General features: G+C 39.6%; 1 protein-coding gene across 1 annotated transcript; it reads left to right on the top strand.

The window, feature by feature from the left end:
* The first annotated feature begins 8,357 nt into the window (after window positions 1–8,357).
* Window positions 8,358–10,643, top strand: sdr42e1 (short chain dehydrogenase/reductase family 42E, member 1). Its single transcript, XM_034199456.1, has 3 exons — window positions 8,358–8,475; window positions 8,880–8,956; window positions 9,248–10,643. The coding sequence occupies exons 2-3, from the start codon at window positions 8,895–8,897 to the stop codon at window positions 10,344–10,346; spliced, it is 1,161 nt and encodes a 386-aa protein (XP_034055347.1). The 5' UTR covers window positions 8,358–8,475; window positions 8,880–8,894; the 3' UTR covers window positions 10,347–10,643.
* Window positions 10,644–11,481: the final 838 nt, after the last annotated feature.

An 11,481-nucleotide genomic window follows, 5' to 3' on the forward strand; every position in this document is an offset into this window, starting at 1 on the left:
ACAAACATCGATGAGACAGTTAATTAATGTACTTATTGCAGCAGTCTGCATAGATTTGGTTCCCCTGCTGGTCTAAGAGTGAGACAAACTCATTCAGTTAAAATTCATTAAATTACGTCTGCCACCTTATATGTAAGGCTTTACTGATGTGCCACAATAATATCACCTATGTGATTGAGTTAAAATATTAATATTGTGGCTTTCCAAGTTAACATTGATTGTAGGGGTGTAACGGTTCACAAACATTTCGGTTCGGTACGTACCTCGTTTTTAGGTCACGGTTCGGTACGTTTTCGGTACAGCAGAAAAAATTATCACAAAACATTAAAAACATTTTTTTAATTATTATTAAACTGTGACTAATGTATTCAAATAAATACAAAATATAGTAAAATAAACATTAAGGTGCAGCATTTCGATGAACTGAAATAATCTGTATTTGAACTGTACTAGTACCTAAGCAGCCAGCTTGACATTAGGACTTGCTTGTCATTGTATTTTCATGTTGTTTAAAGAAAGATGAACTTGTCCACATTGCTTGCTGAAATGGCAGATCTGCTGGCACTAACAATGTCTCCTGCTGTGGAGAACACCCTCTCTAGGGACAGAGGTAGCACAGCCAGGTAGCGCTTTGCTAACATGGCAACATAAGGATATTTGGCGTTTGTAATAGCTTTGGCTCGGTCTGAACTCTCTGCGAGTGGTGGAGGCTTAAATGCTAGTGGGAGTTGGGTTTGCACTTCAGTCTTTTTTCTTTTGGTACCGGTGATATTCACATTCGGGTGATGCCTTTTCAAATGAGTGTGATGTATTGCCAGCCACGTAACCAATGTTAGTTGAACAATACCGACAAACAGCTTTGGTTCGGTCCACCTGTCTTTGTCCGTCATCCTTGTACGTAACTGCAAAACCAAAATGTTCCCAAACCGGAGACTTCAATGATGCTGGAGGATTTTCAGCTCAACTTTATCTGCGTTCGCCATTTCGACAGTTCCTCAAATTACTGACTACATTTGAACGCATCCCTGTGACCAGCTCTCATAGTATGCCTCTCATCCAATGAAATTACTTGGTCGCTCTATGATATATACCTGAGATTACTTCCAGAAAGTTGTTCATGTTCTAAATTGTTTAACGCTATATTCGTTCGGTACACACGTGTACCGAACCGAAGGGCCCGTACCGAATAATTTCAGTACGGGTACGTGTACCGTTACACCCCTAATTGATTGATATGATTGCGATTCAAATCAGCATATACTTCTGTCAGGGGATGCCACCCCTCAAAATCTCCTGCCACCCTCTTGCCACCCCATGAATATTTGTCTAGATCCGCCCCTGGCTGTATGATGTCCTTTTGTTGTTCTGTTGTTTATGTTTTTATGTCTTCTTGTGGAACCTACTGCTGCAGGTCTCCCTTGAAAAAGAGATCATTGATCTCAATGGGATTTTACCTGGATAAATAAAGGTTTTGAATTGAATTGTATTGTGGGGTGAGACTAAACGCATCAGGATGTCCAGGACTGCATGTTGCCCAGCATGGCCTCACATCGCTCCATGTTCGGGGTGTAAGAATGAGCTAGGTTGTCCGTCAGGCCACTATACTGACTGAAAGACTTAAACTTCAACCAGATGAAACCAAATCGGTCTGCATCGAAAAGCACGAAGAGCCCCGGGGTGTGCTCCGTACTATTGAAGCCATGCCCAGCGATCAGGCCTGTTCCATAGAAGCTGAAATGGAAAAATATCAATCAATCACCTCTACATAGGACATCAATCTCAATGTATCAAACTGTGAGTACAGAAATCAATAGCAGATAATGCTAAGGAATGCTGTATTCGACTTTAGCACTTGATGATTATTAATATGACCAATTATTATTTTTCGTTTTTTACGATAAAAGGACACAATACAAAGATTTGTTAAATAATAGTGAAGTCACGTTGTAATAACAATAACTCATCTCTCTCGGTTTTTTTAGTTTTCTTTTTGTGCTTTGCCAAACGCCACAGATCGGATAGGGATGCGGATCGGGTAGTGACAGTCCCGATCTGCATCCCTGCCCGATCCGCATTGCGCATGTGCGAGATGGTCCGCCATATTGGACAACTCCGTACGGCAACCCAAATAGGACACTTGACACAGTGGCGTTTGGCAAAGCACAAAAAGAAAACTCAAAGAACAGAGAGAGATGAGTTATTGTTATTACAACGTGACTTCACTATTATTTAACAAATCTTTTTATTGTGTCCTTTTATTAGGTTAAGTACATTGTCAGAATAAGTGAGAAATGGATTTAACTTATGTTAGACAGCTATCATACTGAAGAAATATTGACTGTGAATGTATGCAATATGTATGTCATACATAATTTATATCTAATTACATTAACTGTGAATGTCCTTCATTTTATTTCAAATAAAATAAAATAACAAAAGATTTTTGTATAGATATTTGAGACGTTTATGACTCGCGTATGCACGAGGCAAATCAGGCAGCCGTCTAGATGTCAAATGTCCAATTTGAGTTGCCGTATGGAGTTGTCCAATATGGCGGACCATCTGGCACATGCACAGTGCGGATCATAGATATATATAAACACTAGATGGCTCATGGGAGATTTTCCAGTGTAGCTGATCGGCCGCCATCTTGCTACAGTTAACAGTTACTCTGATTCGCGTTATGGTAGCTGTTGTAAGGTGAGTGATCTGCACAAAAATACTCTTAACTCGCTGAAATCTTGACTGATTTACAAACGGTTTGGTTTATTATAAACATTATTAGCATGGCTATGATACAGGATGCTTGGACATGTTGAAATTGCAGCTTTTCTTCGTGTATGTGGTTGTATTTATTAGCTGGCTAATAACAAGAGGCTGTGAGTAAGACCTAGTATTACAAAGTTGACCCAGCAACTTTACACCAGTGGGAGAGGCAGAACTGCTCTTTCTTTTCAACATAACTTAAGTTACACATGATTTCTTCAAAGTGGTTTGGCTTGTTAAAAACATCTTGCATTATGATACAGGAATTTGCTGGCTTTGTGTTTACAGAAGTACCTAACTATGCCGGACTTTTGTGCAGCCTACGGATGCTCTAATCACCGCAGTCTGCAAACAAGAACCCGTGGGATCACCTTTCACGTGTAAGATATGACAATATTATGACTAAAATTAGGATAATCGTTAATTACTTAGTGGATGTATGTACATTACAAGTCCTGCTACACAGGATCAGTGGGGCTATGTGAGATAATAGTATTGCAAGATTGTTGTTGACCCAGCCTCTTTAGAATATGTTGTTACCATTTCTTTACACAATTATTTAATGTTTCTTTTGGACACCTTTTTTATTACTCTTAGTGTGGTTGTCTTATTCTTAAAGTATACATACATACATACATACATGCATACATACCAAAAATATGATAATTTCGGTGTGTATTTTTGTCCTTACCCTTAATGTTAAAGGAAAGAAGGGAGGAAAATGTTGACAATAATTTATATATCTGGCTACCTTTCTCATGTTTTTAAGGTTTCCCAAAACCGAAGAGAGGAGGAGGCAGTGGGAACTCGCCCTAAGAAGGGACGGTTTTGTTTCCTGTGACAGGACACTGCTCTGCAGTGAGCACTTCAGGAGTGAGGAATTTGACCGGACAGGGCAGACTAATGGCGAATCGCTACCACTAGGAGCATATATCGCCACCTACTATGTATTTATTAAATCTTCATGTTCCATGAGACGCAGCACTATGTTCCCCACATATGTTTATGTTTGCTCAGTCTAATAACCGTGATGTACTGTGCAGGTCCCTCCATTAAGGAGGCTGGTGTTAAATTACAGACTGTTTTTAACACTATTCAGACTCAGCTCTCTAAATTAAAGCTTCTTTTAAATATTGAGAAAACCAAGGTAATGCTCTTTTCTAAAGCTAAAAAGACACCAGAGCATGTTTTAGATATTGTAACTACACAAGGAACAAAACTTGAAGTTGTTGCCTGTTACAAATACCTTGGTATCTGGCTTGATGATTGTCCCACTTTTAAACTTCATGTCAATAACCTGCTTAAAAAGCTGAGGGTTAGGCTAGGTTTCTTTTACAGAAATAAGTCCTGTTTCTCGCTTGAGGCCAGGAAAAGGCTAGTCACTGTGACCTTTTTACCTGTGCTGGACTATGGTGATTTGATTTATATGAATGCACCTGCCAATTACCTGAGCAAGTTAGATGCTGCGTATCACAGCGCACTGAGATTTGTGACAAACTGTACAGCATTAACCCATCACTGTACCCTGTATGCAAGGGCTGGTTTGCTTTCACTAACTGTACGGAGGCTCAGTCACTGGTACATTTTTATTTACAAAGCCATGTTAGGGAAACTTCCATCCTATATCTGCTCCCTGATCTCACGGCGAATTGTAAGTGGCTACTGCCTGAGATCGCATGCTGTAGTTTTATTAAATGTGCCAACTGCTAGGACTGTCTTAGGGAAGACAGTTTTTAGATGTGCAGCGCCGCTGTCTTGGAATAGTCTGCAACTGAAATGGAAACTGAGCAATCTGGTGCCAGTAAATGTTTTTAAAGCTCGGTTGGATGCTACTCAATCGGAAGCTGTTGGTACCTGTACATGTGGATAGTTATGTAAATTGTAATCCCTGTGATGATGATGCAAGATGTCCTTTTGTTGTTCTGTTAATGTTTTTATGTTTCATGTGGAACCTACTTGAGCAGGTCTCCCTTGTAAAATAGTTCAATGATCTCAATGGGATTTATCTGGATAAATAAATGTTTACATTTTTTTTTTTTTTAAATAAACCCATAACATGGTTGTGAAAGAATACCAAAGGTTCTGGATTTGTTTACAAATCTAGAAACTAAATACAAAACTAGTATAGTAATATGAAGATCTCATGTCAAAAATAATTATGATAAATTAGACAGAACTGGCCTGTCTGTGAGCACATTTTATGTTGGTTTGGTTCTTCTGATAAAGGTGTGAATATCTAAATAATATACCAACATATGCTATTGTCATTAGTTGTGTCCCTGTTCTTAAAGCTAAGGCATTGCTAAATTAACAACTCTTGGCTTACAGAGTGGTAACATGAGACCGATTTTTATATATAAAATATAAATGTATTTTAATTTTATAATTTATTTTAAATATTAACAATATAATAAAATAAATGGAAATATATACACCGGCAAATATTTAATATAAATACCTTGTGTGTGTGTGTGTGTGTATAGCTATTGCTTTATCTGATTAATGTTATTTTCATATGAAAGTCCATGATTATAAGTATGCAGTATCATAACTACATCTTTGATGTTTATAAAAAACCAAACCGTTTGAAAATTGGTTGAAAATTGAGCAAGCTATGGTTATTTAAATAGTAAACCATAAAGTTATGAATGAGAGAACTCCCTGTAGCAAGATGGTGGCCAAGTGGCAACGTCGGTCTCCATTGGCCAGCAGCGCGGGTGAGTCATCTAGTGTTTATATATATATCTATGGTGCGGATCCGATGTGCGGATCGGGTGGTGACACAAGCCCCCAGGAAGTGCGCTGGACTCTGAGGAAAATCTTCGTTGTGGCCAAACGGCGGTACTACACTTCCGTATCAGTCGCTGGGCCCGGAAAGACTTTTTCCCATTGACTAACATTGGGAAAGAGACGTCTGTAAATCGTTGGATAATTTGTTTTAAACTAAATAAACTACGAACATTTGTATAGCCCTTATTAAAAACATTCAGTCCTCAAGTTGTAAAATGTGCTAATAACGTTATTCTGAGAGTTATTTTCCTCGTCATTATGAACACGGATCTAACCCACGGGACCGCGCCGCCCGGCACGCTCATGTGACGTGTTCAGTACTACATGCGTTTTACCTTTACCCATGGATGCACAATAAGAACGGATTATATGATTATATATGAATACTTGCGTGACCTTTCGCTCTCTCAAAAGTTGGGCCATTTTGTCTTCATGCGCCAATGAGCAACTCTCATAGGAATGAACGAGGCCCCGCCTCCCACGCTGTATCCAGTTCTTATTATACATCCATGGCTGGAATAGAGGGATATGAGCGATGTCTAAAATGCATGATCTGTTTGTATTTTGAGAAAAACACATCATAGACACGCCGATTTTATACTGTCTTGTTGTTGCGCATTGGCACCTTGAGTTTATATTGTAATTGCGTTGTACTTGTACAATGACAAATAGTACAAGTTCTTATCTTATCTTATCTTTTTATATATTTTTATATATCTGAGACACATAATATATGCCTTAAACGTATAGGAGATCTTTAAAGATATATAATAATGTGTGTTCTGTTTAATTCTCAACTTTTATTTTTGTATTTATACATTTGTTTATTTATTTTTCCTTGTATTTATTTATTTATTCCTGTATTTATGCATGTATATATGCTGTACTCATGTCATGGTCTATCCTCCATACCTGTGTGCTCGTTGTGGGCATAAAGGTACACATTAAATCCAAATCACATCAAAGAAAGACCAATAGTTGGATGTTCAGTGTAGTTAAAAAACACAGTGGTGGTCCAGAGGTATATGCATTGGTATTTCATGCAGGAGGGGGAGGGACATCTTTTGTCTTTTTTTATTATTATTAATTTATTTTTTACTTTTTATTACAAATACTTTACGCTGATATGATAAATATATTTGAAGACAGCACAAAACAGGAGCACATTGAAATACGTGTGCAAAGAACACAACACAATTATTAATATAATGATTTCAGTTTTTTTCCCGAGACTTTTATATGACTTTTCATCCATCCATCCATCTTCTCCCGCTTATCCGTGGTCGGGTCGCGGGGGTAGCAGTTCCAGCAGAGAGCCCCAAACGTTCTTTTCCCTGGCGACATCAACCAGCTCTGACTGAGGGATCCCAAGGCGCTCCCAGGCCAGCGAAGAGATATAATCCCTCCACCTGGTCCTAGGTCTACCCCTTGGTCTCTTCCCAGCTGGACGTGCCTGGAACACCTCCCTAGGGAGGCGCCCAGGTGGCATCCTAACTAGGTGCCCGAACCACCTCAACTGGCTCCTTTCGACGCGAAGGAGGAGCGGCTCAACTCCGAGTCCCTCCCTGATGACCGAACTTCTCACCTTATCCCTAAGGGAGACACCAGCCACCCTGCGGAGAAAACCCATCTCGGCCGCTTGTATATGACTTTTATAATGTTATAACTACATATTACAAACATGCTTTCGTTCATTTATTATAACCTTCATTACAAATATATTTTATCGTTTAGAAGAATGGAAAAACTTGTCCTAAATCAGTATTACTGTGGGGGAATCTTCTGAAGCATTTGGGAGTCAGGACTCAAAGAGACACAATGGAGAGCTGGAGCTTTGATGGCAAACACTGACGGTTTATTTGGAGCTTCGGCCGGAGAATTCACACGACATGTCACGGGCCACGAGTTGACCACACGGTTGAGATGCCACAATCAATTCTGAAGAACTCTACCCCAGACCCATGTATTTCTGAGAGAATAATCAGCATTGTGCATAACAAGATAGAATCATAACACCTCTATCAGCTGACGCCAACAGGCAGGAAGAGGGAGACAAAACACTGAGAGCCCAGCAGCCAAGGTTACAGTCAGGACAGTTTAAACTGACAAACTGGGTCAAAGTTATGGGCCTTGGAAAATATTTCCCCAACAATTACAATATTTTATTTGTTTCAAACTTTATTGGAATGTTGCAAGCATTACACTCTTTTCATACATTCAATGCAACAAAGATGGTTAGGAGAACATCGGTTGTCTTCTGCTATGCTGATGTTAAATCTGGATAATTGTCCCCACCTCTTTTTCTAACAAAGTGACGCCCATGACTAGTAGTGCCAGTGACTTGACGTAATGACGTTTATTATGGCTTTTCATGACCAATTAGTAATAAGATGTTTCGTTGTATTAGTTAAACAAAATTGTACTACATTACAATTTAAAATGTCTTTTTTAAATGTCTCTGCTTTTATTCTGAAGGCACGACTTGCACATAGGAAGTTATTATGTTGCTGGCAGAACGCATATTCATGTATTTATATTAATGCTTCCGGTTACATCCTTCAAAGTAAAAGCACAATCGGCGGAAACCGAAATGATAATGCATTCGATGAGAGATTCCAAATACTAAACATTTAATCACACGTTAATTGTACAATTATAAAATATAAATTATTTAAAAATCATTAATTTTTGCTGTGGATGTTTTTGATCTGAAATCGCAAAAAATGCATAGAAAAACTTCCGGTATTTTTCTGCCTTTACGTAAACTTGACGCAGATGCTCGATGTTATTTACGTACGTTACGTAACATAAGCACGTACAGCACGGACCAAGGAAGTGCACGCCGGTGCTTGTAGTAGAGTTTTTAAAACGTGATATTCAACTCACATTTACCTCTTTTTCTACTCAGTGAATGATCAGGTTGGTACCAACAGTAAACACGTGAATTTATTTAGTTTATAATACAATATCGGTTTTGATTTAAATTACTGTACGAGCATGTAGCACACTTAAGCTAGTTTGTAGAACAGTTTGAGGCATGGCATCTTGAATAACCCCTTATTGAAAATAGCTGTGGCAGGTAACGTTTATGCATTCAGTTTATTACATAACATGCACATTTATTCAAGTATTGTCCATTTAGTCAGCCTGCAGACTGCAGGTTAGGTAACGTCAACTTTGCAGCTTTTATTTTGTTGTTTCTTTGTTTGTAACTGTATTATTTTTTACTTTAACCATGTTGTTTTCATATATTCTTTCTAAACATGTAAGTATACTTTGTTGTTATTCAATTGTGCATAACCCAATCTGTTTTAAACACACAGATTCTTCCTCCTGCAATGACAAATGCACGAACAGACACGTGTTTGATAACTGGGGGATGTGGCTATTTTGGTTATCGGTAAGAACAACTTTCTTTATTGCAAAAAAATTTCGCATTCACTGTCAGTAAACAAAGTAATGGTTTCAGTGTCTCTGCGCTGTTACACTGCTTTACCACAACAAGGTGGCGCTATTGCATCAGTTATTATTTTTAGATTTAATCTAATGTTACAGACCTGTGGTTGGTTTAACAAGTAGAGATGCATGCAATTTCTTCTTATTTATGACGTATTTTGTGCACTTGTGATTTTAAATAAGGACTTGTTGTGCATAGATAGGTTCATATTAAATAATGTGTTCCCCCCTGCAGCCTGGCATGCTCCCTGCATACAAAAGGAGCCAAAATCATCCTGTTCGACACAATCTCTCCAAAGCAAGAGCTGCCAGAGGACATTATGTTTGTTCAAGGAGATATTCGTGAGTATGCACAAGTTGAGAAGGCCATGGCTGGTGCAGACTGTGTGTTCCACCTGGCCTCCTATGGCATGTCTGGCAGGGAGCAGCTGAACCGGCACCTGATCGAGGCGGTGAACGTTCAGGGCACACAGAACGTCCTGCAGGCCTGCATTGAGCACGGAGTGTCCCGGCTCGTTTACACCAGCACCTTTAACGTGGTGTTCGGGGGCCAAGTGATCGAGAACGGGGATGAAAGCCTCCCTTATCTTCCTCTGCACCTCCACCCCGACCACTACTCCAGAACCAAGTCTCTGGCGGAGATGGCAGTGCTGAAAGCTAACGGCACAGCTCTGAAGGAAGGTGCCGGGGTGCTGAGAAGCTGTGCTCTGCGTCCTGCAGGGATCTACGGGCCGGGCGAGCAGAGGCACCTGCCCCGGATAGTTGGCTACATAGAGAAGGGGATCTTCAGGTTTGTGTACGGAGATCCTAAGAGTTTGGTGGAGTTTGTGCATGTGGACAACCTGGTGTCTGCACATGAGCTCGCAGCAGAGGCTCTGACCTCAGAGAAGCAGCACCGATCTTCTGGCCAGGCCTACTTTATCTCAGATGGCAGGCCCGTCAACAACTTTGAGTTCTTCAGACCTCTAGTTGAGGGTTTAGGGTATCCTTTCCCCAAACTGCGCCTTCCCGTCTCTCTCATCTACTTTGTGGCCTTCCTCACAGAGATGATTCACCTCCTCATCGGGCCCGTCTATAACTTCCAGCCCCTGTTGACACGTACTGAGGTGTATAAGACCGGCGTGACGCATTACTTCAGCATGGCCAAAGCCAAGGAGGAGCTCGGTTATGAGCCCCAGGAGTACAACCTGGACGAGGTGGTGCGATGGTTCAGAAGCAGAGGCCATGGGAAGAAATCTCAAAGCTCCTTCTTCGGTCGATTGATACTGGACTTCCTGGTTTGTGCTGCCCTTGTTGCCGTGGCTCTGTCTTTTCTTCCATTTGTTGGCAGTTGATAAGCAGCTAAGCAAAACAAATCAGACGTCTTAAGGTCCATGGACACATTTGATTACATAATCAGTCGGTACATGGCAGGTGCTTCAGACTTAAACACACCTTTTTATACAGCCAACAAATGTGAACATAAGTAAATGGTCTCTGTAATGTAAAGTCTTCATTTAACATCCTATATGGCTGCTGTTAGAAATACTACCTCTTTTTACCATAAGCTTCGAATAATACAGACATGTTTTTAATGCTGCTTTTGTGGAGCTGTAATAAATCAAATACAAAGGAATGTTCTGAAAACTATACCTGCATTCATGGTGGTTTTTAAATGTTATGTAAACAGGTAAGCGATGTTCTAGGATCCTGATGTATTATCCTTATATCTTTATATCCCAATCTCACAGGAATAATTGACTAAATACAAAGTTAAACATGACCTCCATTTGTTATCATGGACAAACATTTATTTCCACAGCTTTGTAGTTTCCTTTTGTGAATGATCCTTGCTCTGCAATCAGTTTAGTTCTACTCAACGTTGAATACATTTGTGCAGCCCATTACAAACAGAGAATAATCCTTTGCTATATGTCCTTTGTGTTCTTTGCTTTGTTGCAGACATCTTAATATTCTTTAAAAACCTATACTTGGCACATTTCTGCACAGCTCTACCACTTTTATATTTATATTGTACTTCACATACATACGGATTTTTTATTTATATTTCCTGTTTTTATTCAACTAAATTAATTTTTTTATCATGATCGTTTTTATACCATTTTAAATCTAATGTTGTCTTTTTGCACATTCCACGCCAAAGCATCTTCCCTGTATGGGCAAACCTACTTTGCAAAACAAATTATTCTGATTTAACTTGGATAATTACACATTATATTCATCTGGATCTTATGCACTCGAGTTATGGTGATCTGAGAATCTTTATCTTTATATCATTGCACTTAAAGAAATGTGGATAAACTTGAGTTTATATATAAATAGCCTTTCCCTCCTTATTACAAAGTCCCTGCAGATTATTCCTGGTGTAAAAGGAGTCGGACCAGGTGAGGCGTGCTTTGAGCGGTATTTGAGTCTGCCTGGGATGAATGCAGACGTCCCCTTCTCTCTAAACTATTCTCTTTTCAGAGC

This window comes from Gymnodraco acuticeps, unplaced genomic scaffold (genome assembly GCF_902827175.1).
Source record: "Gymnodraco acuticeps unplaced genomic scaffold, fGymAcu1.1, whole genome shotgun sequence".
Taxonomy (NCBI): Eukaryota; Metazoa; Chordata; class Actinopteri; order Perciformes; family Bathydraconidae; genus Gymnodraco; species Gymnodraco acuticeps.

What these genes read in the sequence shown, in the direction of transcription:
- sdr42e1 (XM_034199456.1), top strand. Translation starts at nt 8,895, where the DNA reads ATGACAAATGCACGAACAGACACGTGTTTGATAACTGGGGGATGTGGC. An exon ending in TGTGGCTATTTTGGTTATCG is followed by an intron (nt 8,957 to 9,247) that starts GTAAGAACAACT and finishes TCCCCCCTGCAG; the next exon opens with CCTGGCATGCTCCCTGCATA.